Source organism: Harmonia axyridis, chromosome 5 (assembly GCF_914767665.1).
Source record: "Harmonia axyridis chromosome 5, icHarAxyr1.1, whole genome shotgun sequence".
Lineage (NCBI taxonomy): Eukaryota > Metazoa > Arthropoda > Insecta > Coleoptera > Coccinellidae > Harmonia > Harmonia axyridis.
The window spans coordinates 33,581,175-33,607,274 of record NC_059505.1 but is presented as its reverse complement, the minus strand read 5'-3'; the positions used below and the strand labels follow the sequence as shown (position 1 = coordinate 33,607,274).

Sequence of the window (26,100 nt, the reverse complement as noted above, 5' to 3'; positions counted from 1 at the left end):
ATCATTGATACTTTCTTCAATTTACCTATCCTTCGGCTGTAGAAGAACTTTTCCAACCTCCAACCTCAGTTGGATAATATCACCTCCTCCATTAAATAAAAGAATAGCTGACGTGAGACGAAAACTGTGACTTGTATATAATTTATTATCTGATAAATTCATATACATACTGCGCGATTTATTTCAAAATATCCATCGATAATGAAACAACAGTGAAAAAAGCGAAAGAGGCAATGTGAAAATTAATCTGACACATTTCAAAGGTATTTAGTAGTTATGTTGTCAATTTTTTGTCCAAAAAAGTATTAATTTCTTGTCACGGACAATTCTTACATTGTGCAACTGGTTGCCAAATTTGACGTTACTGGTTCAGTCTGAAACAAAAAGAGGGTGCATGAAAGAGACGAAGCGGGGGACGCAGCTGACTTGGTCATGTAGTAATGGACCCAACCTTGTGTACTTGGAAATTCTGCGATGCATCTGGTGATTCACGCACAACAATGATGAGAATCCTGAAACAACATAAATTCCTTCCTTATAAGATACGATTAGTTCAGGAATTGAATGAGGATGATCCCTATCGCCGAATCCAGTTCTGTGAAGTGGTCAGTGCAATTATTAACGGTAATCAAAACTACATGTTCGATATCTGATTTTCGGACGAATGTTCATTTTACCTTAACGGCTTTGTAAACCGGCATAACTGTCGGTATTGGTCAGATGAAAATCCAAGATTATTTTGTGAGGTTCATACTCAGCTGCTCCAAAAATTAAATGTTTTGGAGGGTATTCATTGAAATCACATAATCAGCTCCTTTTTATACTAGGTAAACCCACTGGCCAAATTTATTTATATCTTTGGAGAACGCTATAATAAGAAGATCATCAAACGAACACTTTCCAACAAGATGGCGCACCACCTCACTTCGTTCAACCGGTGCGTCAGTTCTTAGATGAAAATTTTCCTCACGCCTAGATCTTAGAAGGAGGGGGCATATTGAGTGGCCGTCCAGATCACCAGATCTGGCTCCAGTGGACTTTTTTCTATTAGGTCACCTGAAATCCAAGATTTAGCTACCCAGCCTGAGCCACTGGATGATTTGAAATCTCGGACCGTTAATGAATGCCGTTAAATTACATTAGAAATCTTGAGTGATTTACGTACCTTACATTACTGCAAGGAAGTGAAGAGTGTCTATTTCCACTATTTAATAAAGTTATCACAAAAGTTAATACTCTTCCACTATTTCACTTGTCATTTCGTTATCGATAGAAATTTTGAAGCGAAATTTCAGTATCAGATGGTACTCAATAAGACCTTCAAAATGTGGTATCGCAATACCCCTTATCCCTATTCAAAATCAAGGGGTTGTACTCACCCTTGTTAGGGGGTTACAGTTACGGGGATGCAATGAGCAGAAAGTTGTTCTCCCTCGAATCAGAAAATGAAGGGTCCGAGCGATTTTCCATATTTTCATTTTAAAACCGGAAAATCGAGGTTTTAAGTTTTCGTTGGACCACACTGTATAAACGACAAATTGACATTCCTCGAAAAAAATGATGTTTGCGTTGACAAATACGCGCGCAAATGTCTACTTTGGATATCGATTGTAGAAAAAAAAAATTTGTTCGACATTTTTTTTTTCTCACTTAAGTATATCCTGTCACCAAAACTATCGCAAAAATCAATCAACAACAACAAACTTTTGTAAATTATGAACTAACAACATTGCATTTAAACATCATATCAATCTCATTTTAATCATTATATAGTGAAATAGAGATACGAGTAGGAATAACCATCAATAAATAAATGAAGGTTACATTCTGATTTCTATAAATTGTGTCGTATTTTAATGGGAAACTTTTTCTTTTTTGAATTGCGCTTAAAAACAACTGTAATTGATACAATTAATTCGGATCTAATCGAACAACCATGTCAATAAAACTAATTGCCGAATTCTACTGAATTTTCCACTTTCTTGTAGAGGACTTAATTTGAAATATAGAAACGACAGCATCATATATTCTAGCACGGGTTGTGTTGGCTAATAACAGCTGTGCTATAGGCCATAGTCTACCAGTAAATTATGATAAACCACTTGGCTTGAAAATCAAGCTCGTGAAAAATTACTTACTTGAGCCTGACTTGATTTTAGATATTTATTGCTTGACTTGATATCAAGCTACTTGATATTACTTGATCTTGATATGCACTCGTCGCACGGCATATATTTCTGCAATCTCGTGTGCGCTTAGACTAAATAAGTGGATTCCTCGAGCTCCGAGAGACTGAAGCATTCGCCAGTGTGACTTTATTAGTAGTTTTCTTACATTTCTATGTAATCTAATGGTAGATTTTGGTAGTTTCAGAAATATCTTTCCTAACTTGGCCAAAATGGCGAAGGAATTTTTATCAACGCCAGCATCTTCAGCTTCTGTTGAAAGACAATTTTCCAGAGCAGCTCTTACAGTTACAAAAACCCGAAATAGGTTAGGCGACAAATCTATAAGGTACCTCATGTGTCTTAGGTCCTGGATGGAAAATTATGAAAACAAACAAAGCCAGGAGGTTTCTCAATATTAAGAAACTTTATTTTTTTATTGCTCTCTTATGATTTATAGTGATTTAATTTATGTTTCTATTTCAAGAAAGTCGATATATTGGGTTCTTTTATATAATAATTTTAAAAAATAAGAATGGTTTCTTCTCATTTCATCATTGTTTTATTTACACTGTGACACTACAAAATAAAACAGCTTGACTTGAAATCAAGTCAAGCTCAAGCCAAGTAGCTTGAAAATTAAGTCAAGCCGTGAATTCAGTGTTTCAATTTTTAGGAAGTGAAGTCTAGGTAATAAGTGTTTCGATTTAGGTGATAATCTTTTGCCAAAATTATTCAGTGGCGTAGATAAGGGATGCGGTAATCCTTTTCCTATTGAAAATCTACGCCTCAGTATGTTTTTTGAAAAACTCATTCCATTTCAATTTCTTCAATCAACAGAGTTTTACTCGAAAAAAAGGTATCTCGAAATTTTTTCATAGAATGTACAGTTTTTGGTAAAATCGAGTACAAAGAAAACACTATCTACACAAATGAATTATTCAAATTTCCCTATAGATAGTCATGGAGAGTTACATAGACCTAATTTAAGCATTTCCATAATATTAGCAGAGTTTTACAAAGAATATTGAACGAGTGTGTGAGATCCAACCCAAAATTCCCGTGAAATATCTCGTATTTTCGGTACACCCAGATCAATTTCTGTAAATCTTCAATTGAATGCCATTTAAAAGCTTTAAATAATGATTATAGTTATAATAATTACGCCAAATTTGATCACTAATGGGAAAATTTAAAAATTTATTTTTGAGGATAGTGTTTGATTTGTATTCGATTATTTCGAAAAAGGTACATTCTATGGAAAAAATTCAACTGATCTTTTTATTTAGTAAAACTCTGTTGATTTCAGAATTGGAATAATTTTCTCGAAAAAAAAGACAGTTGCGTAGATTTTCAATAGGATAAGGATCATTGCATCCCTGTATCTACGCCACTGGATTATTTTAGCTGAAGATTGTTACCTAATTCGAAGCACTACATTATTTAGACTTCAATACCTAAAAATTGAAACAATGAATGTAATAATACTAGAGTTATATGAAAAAAAACTGATTTTTTCTTCAAACTTCAACACCCTATATCTCGAAAACAGAACATTCTAGGATATATGTTTATATGACCTTTTTTTCATAAAAAATATTGTTCTACCCGACGCCAAAGTAATTTAACAAAAATCTTTGGATATGAATATTTCATGAAATTTGAGGAAATAATTAAATACTAGAGTTATATGAAAAAATACTGATTTTTTCTTCAAACTTCAACACCCTTGTATCTCGAAAACAGAACATTCTAGGATATATATTTATATGACCTTTTTTTCATGAAAAATATTGTTCTACCCGACGCCAAAGTAATTGAACTAAAATCTGTGAATATGAATATTTCATGAAATTTGAGGAAATAATTAGAAATGACGAAAAACAAAATATGCATCCACCTCGAGCCAGCCTCTAAAATTTCTTCCACGTCTGATGAGATTCCAAAAACAGGCTATGCGAATAACATTTCGCTCTATCAATTATTCATCTCAGCGAGAATTTGTTAAAAATTGGATTTCCACCTTGAGAAGTGAGATATTATGTGGAGATCTAAACATCGGATTTCAGTTAGAACAGGCTAAAAATTAAAACAATGAATGTAATAATACTAGAGTTATATGAAAAAAAAACTGATTTTTTCTTTAAATTTCAACACCCTCTACCTCGAAAACAGAACATTTTAGGATATATGTTTATATGAACTTTTTTTCATGAAAAATATTGTTCTACCCGACGCCAAAGTAATTGAACTAAAATCTGTGAATATGAATATTTCATGAAATTTGAGGAAATAATTAGAAATGACGAAAAACAAAATATGCATCCACCTCGAGCCAGCCTCTAAAATTTCTTCCACGTCTGATGAGATTCCAAAAACAGGCTATGCGAATAACATTTCGCTCTATCAATTATTCATCTCAGCGAGAATTTGTTAAAAATTGGATTTCCACCTTGAGAATTGAGATATGTGGAGATCTAAACGTCAGACTTCAGTTAGAACAGGCTCCTTATCATGGCTTCCTAACGCCCGGGCTAGATTCCGAAACAATTATGAATATATAAAAAGAATCGATTTCAAATGATTCCAAATCGCGTCAGTATTGCAATGAGCACCGGTATCGTTCACCTTGATTTATATTACATTTAGATTGTAGAGAATACCGGAAGGAATTCGAAAAAATTGGATGTTTTAACATATTTATAGGTATTAAAGTTTAGACCATTGTATTCTCGAATCAATCCGACGCAAGATACGGTAGAGTACACCTTCAGGTGTGTGCTCTTGAACTTAGTCAATATTCGGTGTCAGTTGTAATTTTTTTTCTTTCATTGACTGGTGTTCCAAGCCTACTGTTCGGAGTTTTGTTTCTTTTTGGGAATACAATTTCTGGTGAGTTCACGTTAAACATTTTTTTCGGCAAAACACAAGCTTCGGATAGTGATTTGCATCGGTAAATACTAGAGCCTCTCATCCCTCTTTGTGTATGTGTGTTTTCTTTGGATTCAAAAAAATTTTGTCTCCTTTTTTTGGAAATTTTTTTTTTGCGTAGATATTTACGGTTCGTATATTCGGAAGATATTCAGTTTCTTTTGAATTTTTTATTTAAGAAATTTCAACTCGATTCCTTTGTTTTTAGTTCAAAAATTCATACAGGATAAATGTTTAATAACAACCAATTTCAGTTCCACATTTCGATCAATGAAAATTAAAATCTTTCATCCCTCTTTATATATTGTGTCTTTTCTTCATTTGTTCTCAGAAAAATTAATTCACTATTTCAAACAAACAAAAAATTAATGTTTATATATTCGAAACATCCTCTCTGGATCTATATAATTTATTTTACTAGAAAATATTCGTTTCTTTTGAATTTTTTGGGTTGTTCTTATAAATGTTTGTGCTTTTATAATCTTATTAATTTAGAAATTTCAGCTCTTAGTTTAGATAATTCATGCAGGATCAATGTTTGATAGCAAACAGTTTTAGTTCGAAATTTCGATCAATAAAAAAATTCACCCCTCTTTATGCATGTGTGTGTTTCCTTCATTTGGACCCAACAAAATGTACTGGCTTTTTCTCAGGAAATGAAAAAATTGTTACCTGATTTTTATTAGGAAAATCACTATATTATTCTTTTTACAAGAAAGTATTCAGTTCTCTTTGAATTTTCGTTTTGTGGTCTTATGAATGTTCGTGCTTTTATAATCTTATTTTAGATATTTCAACTCGAATTCTTTGTTCTTCGTTTCTAAAATTCATGCAGAATCAATGTTTGAAAGCAACCAATTTTGTACAAAATTCCGAACGATAAAAATTAGAATATTTCATCCCTCTTTATGTGAGTTCCTTCATTTGGACTGGAAAAAGTATATTCTCTTTTTCTCAGGAAATAAAAATATTACATATTTACTGTTCAGAGCATCCTATCTGGATCGCTATATTATTTATTTTTCTTCAATAGTATTGAATTTCCTTCGAATTCTTCATGATTTTATGAATGTTTGTAGTTTCATAACCTTATTTCCGAAATTTAAACTCGATTCCTTTATTACTTAACTCAATGTTAAATATCAAATAATTTTTATCCCAAATTTCAAGATATTCTCTTGTAGGCCATGAGGATTATCCGCAAGAATTTCAGAATTCAATTGTTTGATCCCATTTATTTCTAGAAAAATTGAATGGCAACTGAAACTGTGGAATAGAAGTGGAAAAAAAAACATAAAAAGTCAGAATCTTTTCTGTTTTGATGATTGGTATATAATTCTATGTTTGTACTGATACAATCCTTTTGAAAATTTGCATGAATGTTCTAGTGGTAGTAGGTATACGAACTAAAATTCAACTTTTTTATCTTGATTGTGCTTGAGTTTTCTATGGTTCTAACAAAGCTTGAAATTGCTATTTTACATCTTTGACTATTATTTTTGGCTGTAGCTGGAATACCTCATCCTCATCCAAATAATTTCAACTCGATCGCACATGTAGCTTATAAATTGTCAGGAAAATGAAATTTTATATGTCTTTACTTCTAAACAGTTGGGTGGATTTATGAATTAATTAATACAAACTTTTCCTGATAATTTCAAGCACTTGGTTTTTACCTACGAAAGTTATCGTGTAGAATAATTTTTATTCAGATGTTTCATTTATAAAAAAAAATCATTTCATTGGAATAAAATATTGAACACTCGTATAATGAATACTTTCATATATTTGTTCAATTTCAGCAGTTTTATTCTATCAAATCATATCCATCATAGGTTTTTTGAATTTTATTCATTTTGAAAAATCGAATGATCGGCAGCATATATTTTTTCAAATAAAACTCAGTGATTTCTACCTGATTCACCTGTCCCAAACTGATTTATCAATCGTAGGATTTATCAATCGTAGGCAAACATTTACAATGGAATTAACTTACAATTGAAACCGATTTTTGAATAGCGAATGAATTACATTTTGTCATTCCAGCATTATACAGTCCAATTTTCACGTGAATTACAGGCGAAATTATTGAATTATTCGTGATGTGAACGAATAAAAATAATCATAATATTCTCTGTTGATACTTTTCTGAAAAATTTATGAATTTTCATACCCATATCATTAATCCATAGATTTAAAGAAATAAAAGAAAATATTGATAATGAATTGTATCATACATTCGAAAAATCAATATAAAGTTCTGTGATGATTGTGTATTTCAAATTTATTTTGTGTTCAATTTCAGTACATTTTTGGAACCACAATAGAATAAACTGAAATTGACAACAATCATAAGAGACATATATTCTATGCATATTATTAATAGGTACACTCTTTTCTGGACGATTTGTGATATTTTCTGTGCAATAAATATACATGACAACGTCTTATTAGAAATTTATCTTTCTAATAATTATTCTTTTGCATTGTTACAGAAGACAAAATGGCTGTAACTTATAATCCGTTTACTATGGTTAACAATTTCCTGAACAAATACCAAGGTGAGTATTCCTAATTATCACTTAACACTTTAGACGATAAGACAATGGGTATTAATTTATTATTAATTACCGATAACGTACATAGCGAATATATTGTGAATTGGTTAGTGTTAGGTTCCAAGAAAATGCCTTATCCATGCTGTTATATTTTATATAACATTTTTGTAAAAATTCTGATGATTTTTCCCCATTTATTTTCAAAATACATGCATTTTTTCAAACCACTTTTCAAATTTCGAGAGTTTACGTTTTGTAAAATAAATATTCGAATATTATGTTTTCTGAAATGTTACTTTGAAAATCATAGATACGATCAAGCAAAAATCTGAAAACCTAAGTAGTAAAATAGAATTCATCATAATTTTCCTGAAAAAATTATAAAAACCTTCCTTCTCAATCAGTTAAAATGTTCTATGAATAATGAACTATAGGGATACTTTATTTTGTTTTTTTGCAGATCCACGAACAGCGGATTGGATGTTCATGTCAAGTCCTTTTTATACACTAGGAATATGTTTATCGTACGTTTACATAGTAAAGGTTCGTATATTTTTCTCCACCTTAATTTTTTTCTTTCTCTGAAACATTTTATAGTTGAGATTCTGTTCAGAAAGATAATAATTGTTCCTATTTCAGGTTCTTGGTCCTAAACTAATGGAAAACAGAAAACCCTTCCAATTAAGAAAAGTTTTGATAGTTTATAATTTCCTACAAGTGATATTCAGTTTATATTTGTTCCTAGGGGTGAGTACAGAATTCAATTTGTTAGTGTTATTTCGATGAAGTTTAAAATAGATGTATTATTAAACCTAGAAAGTCGAGGTTGAGTTTGTTAATAGGCTCAATCCGACTAGGGGTTCAGTAAATATGGCTATAGAAAATTCAAGAAGAATATAACATAAAATTACCTCATTTGACGGTGTTGAAACTTTGAATGTTCAGATGAAATAGTAATTCCAACCAAGTTGCAAAATTTCAAATGAATCACAAGGTCACAACCTTAAAAAATTCTAGAAGAATATTTTAAGAAAGGCTGAATGTTTTTTTTTTTTTTTGCCTGTATATAAAGAAGAACCACTTCAGTCTTCGTTAGAATTGTGTGTTGATAACATAACTAGAACTACAGATATCCTATAATTCCAGAAATTAACTAATTTTTCTTTGACTACTGAAGCGACTATATACCGACAGTTCTGTGGCCTCCAAAGGTGCAATTGTTACATGAACGATGAGCGATCAAAGGCTCCTGACTTTTTTCATTTTTCAAGTTTGCTTTTACGCAATTGCTCTTTTTGAAAGAAGTTTGAACTACATTGGTAATGTTTCATGTAAAAACTCTAGTTGTTAACTGAATATTGAGAAGAAAAGTTTTATATCGGTATTCAAGAAACTCTATCTGGTGATAGACAACCAAAAGTCAGTTCAGTTGGCTTACTTGTTATAATAATAAAATAAATCCATTTGAAGAAACATTAGATGCTTTTTGGTCAATAAAAAATTGAGCTGCTTAAAAAGCTGCGTTAAAACTCACTTGCTGACTCTTTTTTCATAGATTGGCTTCAATGGATGGTTCACAGGGGAATACAATTGGAAATGTCAACCTGTGGACTACACACATAAACCTAGCACAATAATGGTGAGTTTTGTTCACTTCCACACGTCAACTCATGCTCTAAAATTATAATTTTTTTTTTCAGATGGTACACATGTCCTGGTGGTATTACTTCTCGAAATTCACAGAATTTTTTGACACCGTAAGTATTTCATTCGAAATATTTCCTATGAGTTAAAGAATTTCGATCGTGTTTGAAATGAGGCCTAGCACTAAATTGAAGTTAGCTTCCTAGAAGAAGGGAAATTGTATATGTCTAATATCACTTTTCAGATTTTCGTAATCTCAATACTTTTTGTCCAAGGCAATAGGAGTATTAAAAAACTATTATTCATTGAATTCAAATAGATTCTTGAAAATATTCCTGCACTTACCGATTCTTCCATTGAGCTAATAGTGGAATTATCCACTATTTTGTGTATGTCACGTATGAAGTCCATTTTCAAAGAATAATGGAATCGTTTTATTGAATTTCATCGGGATTGATTTGTTTTTAATGATCCTCGCAGTACTTTAACTTTGAATTTAGAGCACATTTTCACTTGATAAATAGTATGTTTTGTGGGGAATATCTTATAGTGCTTTCCAGTTATCATTGTCGATGATAAATTTTTGGCGTCGTTAGTAGGAAAGGAAATTTTAACCTCCTAAAATTTTAAAACATCGAAGTTCTTGCTAGTTAAGTCAACTCCCCAGATAATTTGAGAATTCTGAAACAAGAATTTTACTAAACAGTGGGCATGCTTTTTTTAAATTTTCTAATTTTTTACTAAAAGGTGAATTGTGATATTGTCAGTAGAGAAAAGTTTAGAAAGTTTCTTTTTTCAATCAATATTAGTATATTACTTCACAACGATTATCCAATACAAATTGGTCATTAATTAATCATTATAATTAACGACAAGACCGAAAATCTCAATTAGCAGGAAAGAAAATATTTACATTGATCATTCTTTTCTTGAAAGAATGAGATATAAAGGGTGTTTTTTTTTAGATTGCAATAAAACAACGATGGATTATTCGATTGACATGAATTTTATTTATCCGCAAGATAATCTTGTGGCATTACATGATGACTTTTTCCAACATTTGTGTCCGTATATCGGCAATAACACGGCGATTGTTGTCTTCCAAATGTTCAAGGGTTTGTGGCTAATCCGCATAGAACAAAGACTTTACATAGCCCCACAGAAAGCAGTCTAGCGGTGTTAAATCACAAGATCTTGGAGGCCAATTCACAGGTCCAAAACGTGAAATTAGGCGGTCACCAAACGTGTCTTTCAATAAATCGATTGTGGCACGAGCTGTGTGACATGTTGCGCCGTCTTGTTGGATCCACAGCTCCTGGACATTATGGTTGTTCAATTCAGGAATGAAAAAGTTAGTAATCATGGCTCTATACCGATCACCATTGACTGTAACGTTCTGGCCATCATCGTTTTTGAAGAAGTACGGACCAATGATTCCACCAGCCCATAAAGCGCACCAAAGTCAGTTTTTCTGGATGTAACGGTGTTTCGACATACACTTGAGGATTAGCTTCAATCCAAATGCGGAAGTTTTGTTTGTTGACGTAGCCATTCAACCAGAAGTGTGCTTCATCGCTAATGGACGTAGTGCGCGATACGTATTCCGCACAGAATCATTATTTTCGAAATAAAATTGCACTATTTGCAAGCGTTGTTCAGGCGTGAGTCTATTCATGATGAATTGCCAAATCAAATTGAGAATAAATCACTTGACAGCTATCAAATCGGTCGCCATCTTGAACAGTAATGCCAACTTAAAGTTATATACCTCGAAAAAAAACACCTTATAAAATGACAAAATTGAAATGTATTTGTGAAAATTCGTATTTACGACTGCAAGTTATAGGATATATCGAATGGTTTTTTCCAATTATATAGGGTGTATCAGAAGTAATTGGAAATATTTCATGTTCAGCTCAGAATATGAAGATATAATCCTTATTACCCAGATAAAATGCCTCCTATTTGAGATACAGGGTGTTTTGTTTCGAAACTTTCAAACTATAAGTACTCTGTACACTAAAACTAGTAACGTAGAATCAATTTGTATGTGGTTGATATGGGTTAGATCTTCATATTTTGGGCTCAAGAGACTATATTTGCAATATTGCCAATTAGTAATGATAAACCCTGGTTGAAAATGAATCTTTTCTATGTATACATTGTTTCATAACAGTTAATACCCTGAAAGTAGTATTTTAAGATATCATTTGATTCAAAACGTTTATACCTTTTATGCATAGTATTGTAGATACGTATTTCTTACTTTTCCATTTATTTTTCAGTTTTTCTTCGTTATGAGAAAGAAGCATGATCAAGTTAGTACACTCCACGTGATCCATCATGGTGTTATGCCCATGTCTGTTTGGTTTGGAGTTAAATTCACACCAGGTGAGTTGCAATATTGAAAAATCGATAAGATCGTTTTTATATAGACAACTGCAAGGCAGATCTATACTGGTTTCCTTCAAATGCCACACAGAATGTAGGTTGAAGAGAACTCCTTCTGGCTAAATGTTCAGTTTGTTCTTCATGACCCATGGTGCTAAAATGATTAACAAACTTGCTATATCATGTAAGTACGCCATTGGGGTTCCATGAGTCTGGTATGTGTGTATGTGACTGTGCACTGTGCAAGAACAAGCCTTACCTTCTACTGGAATGAGTTGTGGAGCCCTCCTGTGGGGTTGGAAAAGAACACCAAAGGTCAACAGTTCACCAAGGGATGCTCAGGAATAATAATCTCGCTGGATATATACACCTCTACTTGTGCAACTGTCACAAGCTGAGCATGATCCTGTCAGCAGATGAGATTTGCAAACTTTGCAGATCAAACACTGCTGAACTCATACTGTGCAAATGTCTAGAACTAGCCCTCTGGACAAGCTAATTCTAAAACGTCAAGAAGTGAAGAAAATTGACGTTGGTAAATCTACCAACAAGCAAATCTGCTAATATGGTGAACGATCTCCTTGAGAAATGTTCAGCAGTTTATAGAACAGAAAATCAAACTTGTCCTACTTTTTAGCCAATTGAGTCGTGCAACCTACATTCAATTTGATCTGATCTATACACACAACAAGAATGATAGATTCATTCATGTTATTTAATTTCTTTGTGTTTTTCAGGTGGACATAGCACATTCTTCGGTCTTCTGAATACTTTTGTTCATGTAATTATGTACTCTTACTATATGGTCAGCGCTATAGGACCCCATATGCAGAAATATTTGTGGTGGAAGAAATATCTCACTACCCTTCAAATGGTAAATTGAATAAATTACTTTTTTCTAATATTTTGTTGAAACTTGTGCCAAACATTCTTTTTGTGAATCGAAATTGCAAGACGAATTTCTTGAACTAAAATGAACATCGTTTTTCAGGTCCAGTTTGTTGGTATAATGGTACATGCCTTCCAGTTACTCTTTATTGACTGCAATTATCCACGTGCTTTTGTGTGGTGGATTGGATTACACGCAGTTATGTTCTTCTTCCTTTTCAAGGAATTCTACAACAAGTCCTACAAGAATTCAAGGGCCAAAGCCGAGTCTCCCGTGAAAAATGGAAGGCCGAAAGAAAATGGACACATAGAACAAAGTAAAGTAGGAAAAACTGTTAGCGAATATTACGTTAACGGTACTGCCGATATACATCACAGGATGAAGTCACATTGAAAGATAGAAAATTGTTATTTATTTGAAAGTATATGGTCTCCTTATACTTAGATTGAGATGAAACATGAGTCAAGTACATTGAATTTGCTCAATTAATATAAAGGTTCAGGAATTGTCCGGGTTTTTCAAAAATCTTAACATAAGTGCTGAAAATGTCCCATTTATATACGTAGAAGCATCATCGAGGTGCAGAAGACCATTCATCATCACTCGAACAAATCACGAATATTATTCATACAAATTCATGTGAAAATTTTTATAGTAATTTTAAGTCGGATTAGATCGAAAGCAGTAATGTTAGCAGTAGTCGATTCTTGACAATTGACATTCAATAATCGAAAAGGAAACATCACAGTTACTTAGTCAATCCAATTTTAATTGCTAATTCTCTCTATCAAAGTATAGAACGAAGTTTTTTATACAGCCTGTGAAAGAGAATTAGCGGAATGTGATAATACATCTATATATGTAGATTGCAGCAGGAATAGATACTGCCATATATAATTTTTCGATATTTGAAAAGTAATGACTAAATCTTCCATTTAAATTATTTATCTCGCTATCATTCCATAGGATAATTTTCATTCAGCAAAGTTATATATTTTACCAATTGGAGTGAACTGTTTCACACGGGTGCTACTGTTAAAAATTTTCTGTTTATATTGGTTGATGAATTGTTAGAAAAAATTAGGCTTTAGATATGCAATTTTACTTAATGTTAAATATGAAAATAGACAGTTAATATTATTTGTTGTAAATACTTTTATAAATACTATGAAAATAAATTTAATTTAAATTTTAGTTCGTTTTTCACTCTCTCTGTCGTATCCTTAAATACACTAAAAAAACGAAAATAGAACTCTGATCAATAATATAAGGACGTTTAAAATAATGGATTGAAATCTAAGGAAACTAAAAAAAAATAATATATAAAATGGATATAATAGCAATAGGTTATACCAATTAACCATGGAAAGATATCGCTTCAACAAGGTTTAGAAATTATTGAATTGTGTTATCAAAATCAGTGCTCGTTTTTGAATATTGAGAGAAAATGGCCTCCTGTCGAATTGGCTGAATTTTTGATGTTATAATTTTTCCAAACAAAAAGTTCAATAGGCGAAAGGTTTTCTATAGGCTAGTTTTGACGCTAGAGGCCCCTGAAAACTCTCATTTGTTCTTCATTGATAAACAATACAAAACGTTATCCTAGATAATTTTCACAATTCTGAGTAATCGAATTGTGAACAATCATTATTATGAGATACTAGTAAAAACATTGTTCTTTGGAGTTATTACATTTGATGTTTTATACAGTGTGTTCCAGCCCAATTTTTGATGATCAATTATTCGAAAATGGTTACAAATCGCCTTAGTGATCTATAAATCAAAAAATGTTTATGAATACTTTTCTACAGCTTATTCTACATCACATTCGAAAAAATGTACGGAGTGTTTCTCTCAAAGAAAGGATTTGTAATTTATCCACAGTTTTTCACTTATTATGATTGAAATATTTTTCAATTTGGCACATTTCGAATATAACTTACGCTTTCTTTTGAAAGGAACTGAATGTAACAACATCAAAGAACAATGATTTTAATAGTTTCTCATATTAATGTCTGTTCACATCTTGATTACTCATAGTAATGGTAATTATCCAACGTTTTGTATTGTTTAACCAGGGAGAACAAATGAGTGTTTTCAGGGGACTCTAACGCCAAAACTAGCTTTAAAAAAAACTTTTTGCTATCGAACTTTTTGTGTATTAACTGAATATTATTGTTGATGAAATATTCTTAAATTCTTCTCAGTAGTCAGTATTAACAAATCAACACTGACTTTGATAAAACAACTTCCAAATATTGTTGAAGTGTGTATCTTTCCATGATTAAATGAATTAACCAACTGAACACAAATGACGTAAGAAATTTCAAAAAATAATACACAGTGTTGCCATCATAAGTTATTCAAATTGTATCATTTTTATTGGAAAAGCTGTTATTTCATAGGCATGAGCAACATATAAATTGGAAATTAAACTGTAAGATAAAGCTTCTTTATAAAAAAATTTAGAACATACTTATTGATACCTGAAAACAAAGCCACTGAAATTCTAGAGAGAAGATAGTAAACTAGATACTGTTTATGTTTCAGGTTGTATTTTGTTCAAAGATCATCAAATATACCTTGAAATACCTTATTTTTCTATTGGATAATCGAGACGACAATGGAAAAAATAAATAAAAAGAGTACCATTCATTCATATTTATTCGTTAGAATACATTATAAAAATCCTTATTTGGTTCAGATAAAATATGTTTGCATGAAACTATTGCCAAACAATTAAGTGATGAAAATGTTTATAGGAACCCTGTATAAAAATACTTGATTTTGGTTTGAATGAGTTACAGGCCATCATTGTTATAATTTTACAATTATACTAAGTCAAATATTGCAGACAATGTGTCTTTAATAACAAATCTCTATAGAATTCGCCAAGTGTTAATTTAATAAAAGAATTATAAAGAAAATAGACAAAGTAAAGAAATGTTATATCAAACTTCACTACGTACCATTAACAGAAAAATGAAATTATTTTATTTTGGAATACGACAAAATGTTTTGAATTGTTTATTGTTCAAATAAAGCATTTTGGCCCATAAAATAATTATCATCATAACTTTATCTAGAAACATTTTCAAATGACAAATAGGAAAAGAATACTAAAACATTATACATATAATAACTAAAACCACATTTTTTCCAGTAACACTGATTCACTGATATGTAGGTAAATCGAATCAAACAATTAATAGTTATTGAATTGAGAATGCATTCATGCATTTTTGAGCAAATATCATGGAGATCGATAAAAAGATCAATGAAAATATATATTCACTTCAGAAGAATTGTTAAGATGGACAAAAAATAGATTGATCTCTTCCCGATGTTGAACATTGTGTTTTTACTTTTGCGCTGCTTGAAATTTCGGTTTTGATACTAAATTCATAACTGGTACAAACTCATTAACATTCATAGGGTACATGACTAGGTTTAAACATAATTTTACAACTATTATTTACAATACATACAACTACAGTCTCTCACTTGTTGTACTTATGCATAATATATCTTTAGAGGAATATTTCGTAAAAAAATATACAAACCACCGTATTATATCATTGAAAAGATAATGAACGTAAATATTTGAAAACTGAAATGAAGATAACTTTTTGAAATTACCCCTTCATTTCAGCTAAGATGAATGAAAATTTTTACATTATAAAACATTTCATTGGATCAAAATTGAAACTCAACTGATTCATAAAGTTGTAAAATAAATTTGAAAAAAGGTTGAATTTGAGATTGTTTCTAAACTCTTCTCCTGAAGAAAGAGGAAAGAAACAATTTGAACAATAGATAGATATTTTTGTTTATGGCGGTTTGTGGGAAGCTGTATAATATTTCCCCCCCTGAAGGTCTTCATATCTCTACCTTCTGTCAGCATTTCTTAAAAACTATTCCCTTTGGATATTCTGAAAAAACCTCATTACAGATTAATTAACTAATTTAGTCGCTCTTATTGTTATTGATGCTCTTCATTTTCTTCTGTTCGGCCTTCTTATAGGTCTGACGGTAGAAGTTGGAGAAAAGAACGAAAAATATCGTTGAGTGGAGACATAGTAAAGGTCCAATCAGACGAGGGTATCCACAGTCTGACCACAGTAGCTGTGCTGAGTGGATGAATACCAAGAAGAATTGGGACTGCGAGAAAATTAGAATTAATGATCAATTGAGGTGTTTATTCACGTGAGTTATGTGAAAATGAGTAAAAACTGGAAAATTAAGCTTGAAAAAATGTAATACATAATTTCCTTTTGCACTACTCAATTTGAGATGAAATTCTTCATTTTTGAAATGACTCAAGTGATAATTGACTTCACATTTTCGCAATGAATCATGCCTAAAGTATGCCAATATGTATAGGATGGTGATAATGGCAACACTGTGTATTATTTTTTGACATTTCTTATGTCAAGTGTGTTCAAAACGTTATGTGTTTTAATCATGGAAGGACACACGCTTTAACAATGTTTAGAAATTATTATATTATTTTATCTTTTATCAAAATCATTGCTCATTTGTGAATAATGAGAAAAATTTAGAAAGAATTCATGGACGACATTATTCAGTTGGTCGACTATTTGAAATTTGTCTACAATACGATTAACGGTGAGTCGATCAACTGAATAATGTCATTCATGAATTCCTCTCAATTTTCTCTCAGTATTTACAAACGAACGCTGATTTTGATGAAACAATTTCACAATTTTTGACATTTTTTTAGCGTGTATATTTCTCGTATTAAATGGCATAACCTGCTGAACACAAATAACATAAGGAATGTCAAAAACAGTTTTGCCATTATATCCTTTTCGTAGAGTTTTCTTATTGGAAAACCTTATACTTACCAATTGAATGGTGGTGATGTACTTTTTCCACCACAAATATTTCTGGTACTCAGGACCCATAGCGGAAACCATGTAATAAAAGTACATTATAACATGTACCATATTGTTGATAAGGTTAGAAAATGTTCCATGTCCTCCTGTAACCAAAATGAAATCAGTCGAAGTTTACTAACAGTAAAATTATTATAGATTTTTGTTCGTCCAAAATTCATACATATTTAATTCAATTTCTCTTATATGCTTATGGGTAGCAATTTTTGTCGCGCAAAAGTGTTTCATTCAAGATGATTCCTAAGAGAAATGTCATTTTGCAACTTTGACACCCTGTATCTCGGAAACTAGTCATACGATTGAGTTGGACCAATCGATCTTTCTTGTTTTTGTTATTATTATTCATTTACAATGTGCACCTCTAAATTACAATACATTCAAATACCACATTATGAAATTACACGGCTTGTCTTAATGAAAGGAATATCCAGTCATTACTAATAAAAACGAAAACAATTAAACACATTAAAATTCATTTTGGCTGTAACAGGCCAATTGAGAAGTCCCCGGTCTACCATAGTAAAAGACATTTTCTGGCAAAATTCGATTTTTTTATTCAACAAAGTTGCCTTCCAGGGGAAATTAGTGATTATAGATTATCGTACGATTTGTCTTTCGCTTCAAAATAGGCCACAGTTCCGGCGATTACTTCTTCATTGATGTTTAATTTCTTTCCAGCGAGCATTCTTTTGTGGTCTGAGGACAGGAAAAAGTCGCTGGGGAGCAGATCTGGCGAATACGGTGGATGCAGAAGCAATTCAAAGCCCAATTCATGCAATTTTGCCATTCTTTTCATTGATTTGTAACACGGCGCATTGTCTTGATGAAACAGCACCTTTTTTTCTTCAAATGGGCAGAGTTTTCGGTTTGTTCCTGTAGCTAAACATCGCATCAGGTATCTCTTAACAGATCCGATATTTTGTTTTGAAAAGATTTCCTAACGTATTTCACGTTTATTTATCTCCTTGAAGAACTAAATCGTTCGAAACCAGTTAGAAAGTTTACATGCTATATGGTAAGATTCTTTTCTTAGCCGGGCATTGTCGCAAGCGGGAATTCATGGTTAACTATTTGATTTCATAAAACCAAGCGATAAAATCCAAACGAGGTTGCGTCAATCTGCACTCGTAGTTCTGTGCGCCTCAAAGGTTGTTCGATGTTTGCAACAACCGCTTGAGATGTCTGACTACAAATGCCATTTCGCTAGTTAAAGTTGAATAAATATTGAGATTTCACGTTTAACTATTGTTGCCATACGTTACACGAATACCATGGTGTTCCATCCCAGACGAGCCACCCCATATACAGGGTGTTCTGATTTGTTTCCGACAAACTGAAATGGGTGATAGATCACATCATTTTAAGCAAAAAAGTTCCTATCAACATGGGTCCGGAAATGCTTCGTTTCCGAGATACAGGGTGTTAAAGTTGAAAAAAAAATTCGCGTTTTCTTAAATATCTTTCGACTGATTCCAAATAATTGCATGAAAGTTGGTACATAGGGTTTTTTGAGGTGAGAAATTCAAATTTGTGGTCGATTTGGTTGTATTTTCTAGAGGGCGCCACAGGCAATAATTTCGTCCTCTTTAAACCGTACCAACTTTTCTGTGCTACCCTGTACGTCATTCTGGACTAAAAAAATCAATTCCCCTGACTTTTCTAGTTAAAAAAGGTATAACTCATTTAAGTTGCTAGGGGCGACCGTTTCAGAGAAAAACGCATTTAAAGCCAAATCCATATTTTTGTAATCTCTAAAACATGTAGAAACAAATTTGTAATAATTTTAAATTAAATATTTTTTAGAAGTAACAATTTAGAACAAAACAAAATAACATAATAATTTTTAAAGAAGGTGTTCGAAATGTCCACCGTTTTGTTGAATGCACAAATGACATCTTCGAATGATTGATTGTTTTACATTCAACAATTGTTGCGGCAATAGATTTAAAATGACTATACACAATGACGGATTTAAAGTGTGTTAGGTTCAGATGTCATTAATTATAATTATAGTTAACTAAGTTAATAGCTTATCAACAAATACAGGAAAATGGTATTGGTTACCAAAGGCCTGAACGAAGCATACAAAGAAGAAATCATCTACAGAGAAATAGGATTTTACAGACCTTCGAAGAAAATAAAAACTCAGTATTCGTAAAGCATCCAACAACGCAATATTTCAGGAAACAGAATATTCAGAAAACTTAAAAACAACAATTACATAGCATACCACTTCTATTATTAGTGGGCAATAGAAAATCCGCATGCATTTCGCCTTCAATTTTCAACATGAATTTAAATTTAATATTTGAATAGGAATTATTTCATGAAAGCATTTCGAAGCAGTCAAAACATATTGAAGAAAACGCGAATTATTTTTTCAACTTTAAAACCCTGTATCTCGGAAACGAAGCATTTCCGGACCCATGTTCATAGGAACTTTTTTGCTTAAAATGATATGATCTATCACCCATTTCAGTTTGTCGGAAACAAATCAGAACACCCTGTATGTCTTATCCCATAGTGATTGAAAAGATTTCCCGAAACTCGTCGAATGGTTCTGTTTGGGGGACATCTTTTGACGTATATTTGAGGCTTGAACGAGAAACCTCTTATAAGAGGGGACGCCTCAACCCCTCAAAATTGAATAGGTAAGAGAGGTTGAGTGATACTTCGTTTGAAACGTCTTGCAAGCCTCTTAACAGCAGTGTATGGAAAACCTAATTTTAATGCACCCCCCTTAGGGGGTTGCTCGTTCAATCTCCAAATATACGTTAAAAGATGTCCCCCCAAACAAAATTATTCGACTTGTTTCGGGAAATTTTTCCAATCACTATGGGATGAAAAACATACGGGTTGGCTCGTCTGAGATGGAGCACCCTGTATATTTCTCAAGTTCGAGCCAAACGCCATGTAAATTATGCAGCCAACCTGACCAAAAGTTAATTATTATATTTTTTGGATGAATTTTAGTTGTGAAATAATAATTCTACATGATCATATATTAATCTTTCAATGAAATTGTTGAGTGTTTTTTATATGTAGGTATACAGACATTTTTTTAATTGAGTAGTGGGAACAAGAAGAATTAGGGCATTACATATACCTAGATTTGAATATCTAGCAAAAACGAACATTTCAAGGTTGAATCGAATATAATGATGACGATTAAATGGATTATTATCTCATACTACGTTTCCGAAACTTATTTCATAAGTTATCACTTTTACGTGTAAGTCTACAACTATTATCATTTGAATTTTGATTTCATTATTTGATATTTGTCATTTTGCTTGCAAGTGTACCAAAGGCAGAGAAAGCTCTGGGATTTAAACATTTAATCACAGCAAAAAACATTCCAAACCATCCTGATCAACTTTGGTTTAATATATGGGTCTGCCGGACTCAATGATTTTTTGTGCACCCCATCAGAGCTATTTTCTCCATAACGTGATCTATAGGTCGCCTTCCAGTTCCAGAGTTCTAATGAACTCCAGTATCTGGGATGGATTCAGGAAGTTAATTTCGAGGCTAATTTCTCACATCTACAAGTTTCGTGTCTAAAGCAGATTTTGCGATGGCTAGTGATGGCGAGACATTCCGTCACCAGGTGATCCCGAGTTTATTCCTCCTCCCCACAGAATCTGCACTCGTCATTTTCTCACGAGGTGCTTCCTGAAGCGACAATGCCCTGTGAGGAATTCAGTGAGGAGGTGCAGTATATTTTTGCTAAGATCTAGATATTCCTTGGATCTCCCAGTGTCAAATTTTCGATTAAACCCTTTGGAGTGATCCAAACCAGGAAGATTCCACCAGAATGTTTGTCTTTCGGTTTTTTCCTTCTCCTGAAACTCTTTCTTGTAGGTACATTTGTCTACGCTATAAAAAGGTTCTGGGCCGGAGTTTTTGCTCCTTTTTTGGCAAGTGTGTTGGCCTCTTCATTCTCTCTTATTCCCGAGTTGCCGGAAACCCAGACTGAAAAGACCTTGATATTCTTGACTATTTCGTTGAGTTTTCTTCGCCACCCCAATACCTTCTTAAAATCAATGATATATGAGCTCAGTGCCTCGACTGCAGCTAGACTATGAGACTATATTTTAAACACCCAAACTTCCGCAAATATTTTTCGATTTTGATGAAATTTAGTAAGATATCCTATCAGGATCACAAATGGTGCCATACAAATTTCAGTTCCAATCGATAGAGCAGTTCGTTCAGCGAATGGTTGTGACATGGATCCATTCTCTACAACAATTTTTTCACTAAAACGATACTTCGAGTCCCAAGGCTTGATCGGTAGATGAAAATTCAAAGCTTGTAAAAAGTCATGTTTATTTTTGATATTATATTTTGAACACTGTTTCTTTTTATTGGAATTTGTTTTTATTGGTTTTTTAATATTATGTAAAATGGCTTGTCCGTATAAATAAATAAATATAAATAAATAAGTTCTTCAATGTGCACGTTGAGCACGCGCAAACGTGAAATTCCCGGAATCTTAGTGAAATTTGGTATGGATACTCCGATTGAATTTCAACCAGTTCTCTTGGAATTTGTGCTATCATGCGCAAACTCGAAACAAACACCAATATTCGGAATTGGACATAAATTGTTCCTTTGGTAGGTATTCCCTCGGGTATTCCAGATTTACTGTGTAGGTGGAGCTTGAGTAAATTGAAACCTAGAGAATATACTTGTTATAACATCGAAAATAAAGAAACACTTCTCTTATGAATCCCGGGCCTTATTGATGAAATAAAAACACGTTTTCCCCAAATTCTACAATTATATTCGTCAACATAATCGCCTTTAAGGGTGATTCAACTACTCTATCTTTTCAATACCTTTTTTCTGACGAAAGATTTTTCTTTGCTTTCGAAAAAGGACTCAACCTCGGTAATCTGTTTTTCATTAGAGCTAAATTTCTTTCCTTCCTTTTGTGGAATTTTCTGAAATTACTGAATTTGGGAGACCAGAGCATCGTCGGTGGTGCTTTTACCATTTTGAAGTCAGCAACTTCTGACCATTGTTGTTCAGCCATTACTTCGCTTGCACTGTATTTTTTTCCATTAAAAACAGTGTTTTTTTTTCAATCAACAATAAATAACCTCAACCTTCAACATCTCGATCCAGACTCACCGTCATATCCCAAAATTTTGACAAAGTGGTATTTACTAGCGATAATTTGTGGGGACTCTTGTGTAATGTGGTACTGTGGAAGACTGATTTTTTAGTAGTTTAGAACAAGGCAGCATAGGTTTATACCCATTATCAGACTTATTCGGATTTCAATTACGTAATCGACATCTACAGAAAAATATATCGAAAGGATTCTGCTTCACCAGCGACTGGTTTGAGTTGATTTTTGTATATTGAGAAAAAATTCATTCTTCTTTGAGAAGATAATTATGTTAGCCTTTCAAAAAATGAAATAAGGATTCACATCAACCATTTAAAACCGGAAACATACTGAATTTGGAATAAAATTTTCATTGATTGGAAATAATACTTAGTGATGATTGATGAGAAGGAAATAAATAATATCGTATACATTTATACCCCACTTTATAATAATAATTCATTGTACAAAGTTCGTTGACTAGACCACACAAATCGTCAGGAAATGCAGAGATAATTATTCGAATCTTATTGGGAAACCCGGATTGGTCTTTCGTTAGATTGTTAATAGACTGTAGAATGACAACACATTCGATTAATTCAAAGAAAAGAAACAGCTCAATTTCATTGTGTCGTTCCACATTGATCAACCAATTAAACTTGTACAGATATTTCGTTTTCAACAAGCGAAAGAAATTTTTACGTTACTCTCTTCAATTAGTTCACCTTCCATAAGTTTCTTATATATGGAATATTGGGTAATAGAGGTAATAAACGGGTTGAGTACACAATTCAAACTTACCAGCGACGAATTTCACAAGAATCCAAGTCTCCAAGGGCGTCAGGCTGTGATGATATAGGTGGAGAAATGTTATTTGGCTATCTTTTTTGCGCAAGACGAAGAATAGCGTGTCTGCGAATTCCGATAGTTTCGAAATGTAATACCACCAACATAAGGTTGCCATCTACAAAAAAAAATGTTTGTAAATATTGCTCAAACTTAACGGATAGATATTCAGAAAATAGAAAAAAATCAAATTATACACATAGGCGTACAACTTTGCTTCCACCGTTTTCTTTCGAGTTTCGAGGCTTTATTGTAAAAAAATGATTAAACATTTATGATTCAAAGTATTGACCATCACTGGCTACTACTTTCCCACATCTTTCGCGCAGCGTACGAATCCCGCGTTGAAAAAACTGGTCATCTTTTGAAGCAATCCACGAATCGATACAATTTTCTCCTTCTTCATAAGACCGGAAGTGCTGGTCAGCCAGGCTGTGTGCCGTTGATCGAAACAAGTGATAGTTCGAGGGAGCAACGTCTGGAGAATACGGCGGGTGGGGTAGAACTTCCCATTTCAACGTTTCCAAGTATGTCTTGACAACTTTCGCAACATGCGGTCGAGCATTGTCATGCAGTAAAATCACTTTATCATGTCTCTCGTTGTATTGCAGCCATTTGTCTTTCAATGCTCGGCTCAAACGCATTAATTGCGTTCGATAACGATCGCCTGTAATTGTTTCAGTCGGTTTTAACAACTCATAATAAACTACGCCGAGCTGGTCCCACCAAATACTGAGCATGAGCTTGGAATCGTGAATATTCGGTTTGGCCGTCGACGTGGGAGCATTGCCGGGATATCCCCATGATTTTTGGAGCTTGGGATTATCGTAATGCTATTCACAAGCAAACCAAGTCCGTTCAACATATTTCGGCTTCAACTCTTACGACACCCAATTTCCTTGTTTCTGAATAATTCCCACTTTCAGGCATTTTGAAATGGCTTGTTGCGTCACTTCCAATGATCCTGCCAATTCTTGTTGCTTTTGACACGAATCTTGATCAAGTAATGCCTCCAATTCAGCATCTTCGAAAACCTTCTCTCTTCCACGTTCCACTCTTTCGACGTCAAAATCACCTTTCTGAAAGCGTTGAAACCACTTTTGGCATGTTCTTCCACTAAAAGCCGTCTCACCATAGGTATTTGAGAGCATTCGATGGGTCTGAACCACAAATTTCTTCATAACTCACAGTTTTTCTTAGAGTTGTTAGATAGTTGTAAAAAACTGACAATATTGAAGCAGAAAATTAAAACCTCCCGCAAGTGACAAGAGTTAAGCTCGTAAGCTAACATGTTTAATCGTAAATAACTTTATGATGCAGACACAAATCGACTAATATTTCGATGCCGTTATGTTAACAAATATTAAGCTTATTGTATGACATATACGATCTATTCATTTCGACTACTACTCACCAATACAGCCATCTATTGCAAGGCGGAAGCAAAGTTGTACACCTGATATAATTATGTTAGGTATGATACAAATATTGAAGAAAGTTTCATTTATCTACAATTCAGAGATAAATGAGCCAGAAGAAAATGTCTTAGTAAATTCATTCTTATATATAAGTTACATTTGAAGAAACTATCTCAATAAAGGTACTCTATTTTGTGAAGAAATTAGTATCTTAGGTACTTTTCAAAGGGAACTTTATATTGCAACTCAAAAATGTAACTCATATTCTACTAGATACTATCTTAGACAGTTCTGTTTTCAGTAGGTACATTTTTAAAATTTCCAGACTTACAAATGAACGCATCTGAGTTACTTACCCTGAGAGCTTTATCATTGTTAGAATAATCCACAGGTTGACACTTGTAACTATAGTCCCAAAACCATCCACTCATTAGATGCTAAAAAAAATATTATTTCGAATTAGAATTTTTGAAAGAAAGTTAAAATACAATGAAATGGAAATATGACCTCAATATTCGTATATGATTCAAAAACATTGAAAACTTCTTATTCTGACGAACATTCATGATCATATTTATGAGGAAAACTCCTAAATTTCTAGCCTTTAATATGACAAATGATGTCAATTTATTATACAGTGTAACATATTGCCAATTGTATAGGATTTTTCAATTTTTTCAATGGATAAATCATAAACGTTAACTCAAAATCTACTAAATTCTCAAAAAATCCATATAGATCACCTTGAAATAACCTTCCTCTACTTTTCAAGATCAATGCAAGTCATACATAACAACTACTTCCTTATATAACCAAGATCTAATGGATTCTTAGCTTCCGCATACAACTTTCTATTCAAGGACGAATATCTACGTTCAGACAAGGTCAGACGCAAGGACGCAGTAGTGTCATGAGATCATTACAATGAATATATGTATACGATACATCATTGACAGAAACTCGCGCCACATTGTTGTATAATATCTATTGTATTTTTTATTAATGAATGAGTATACTCCTGTCATGGTTAACAGCACTATTTACGGTTCAATAAACTGCTCAATTAATTTTGATGTACATATTTTTTCACTGATTTTTTTAAATAACTAATTTGTTTGAAAACATTGTTGTATTTTGTTCCTTGAATAAATAAAGAGAAATTAATTCGTCATTAAAATATGTTATATGGAGTGGATTTCCGGTATTAATTTTTTTTCATT

General features: G+C 32.6%; 2 protein-coding genes across 4 annotated transcripts in view; one reads left to right on the top strand and one right to left on the bottom strand.

Annotated features, from left to right (window-relative positions):
• Window positions 1-13,772, top strand: part of LOC123681307 (elongation of very long chain fatty acids protein AAEL008004-like) — a 61,575-nt gene extending 47,803 nt beyond the window's left edge. For 2 of the 3 annotated variants that reach the window (XM_045619634.1, XM_045619635.1), the window contains exons 3-10: window positions 7,592-7,657; window positions 8,115-8,197; window positions 8,294-8,401; window positions 9,210-9,293; window positions 9,355-9,411; window positions 11,584-11,689; window positions 12,427-12,563; window positions 12,681-13,772. In XM_045619634.1, the coding sequence (XP_045475590.1) occupies window positions 7,600-7,657; window positions 8,115-8,197; window positions 8,294-8,401; window positions 9,210-9,293; window positions 9,355-9,411; window positions 11,584-11,689; window positions 12,427-12,563; window positions 12,681-12,971 (924 nt within the window). In that variant the 5' untranslated portion in view covers window positions 7,592-7,599 and the 3' untranslated portion in view covers window positions 12,972-13,772. Of the gene's footprint in view, window positions 1-4,888; window positions 5,058-7,591; window positions 7,658-8,114; window positions 8,198-8,293; window positions 8,402-9,209; window positions 9,294-9,354; window positions 9,412-11,583; window positions 11,690-12,426; window positions 12,564-12,680 lie in introns of those variants that run through there. The other variant, XM_045619633.1, reaches the window with a different exon arrangement.
• Window positions 13,773-15,224: 1,452 nt separating this feature from the next.
• Window positions 15,225-26,100, bottom strand: part of LOC123681306 (elongation of very long chain fatty acids protein AAEL008004-like) — a 32,588-nt gene continuing 21,712 nt past the window's right edge. The window contains exons 4-7 of the mRNA XM_045619632.1: window positions 25,237-25,317; window positions 23,418-23,580; window positions 17,447-17,583; window positions 15,225-16,739 (exon numbers count right to left, since the gene is read on the bottom strand). Of these exons, the coding sequence (XP_045475588.1) occupies window positions 16,545-16,739; window positions 17,447-17,583; window positions 23,418-23,580; window positions 25,237-25,317 (576 nt within the window). The 3' untranslated portion in view covers window positions 15,225-16,544. The remainder of the gene's footprint in view (window positions 16,740-17,446; window positions 17,584-23,417; window positions 23,581-25,236; window positions 25,318-26,100) is intronic.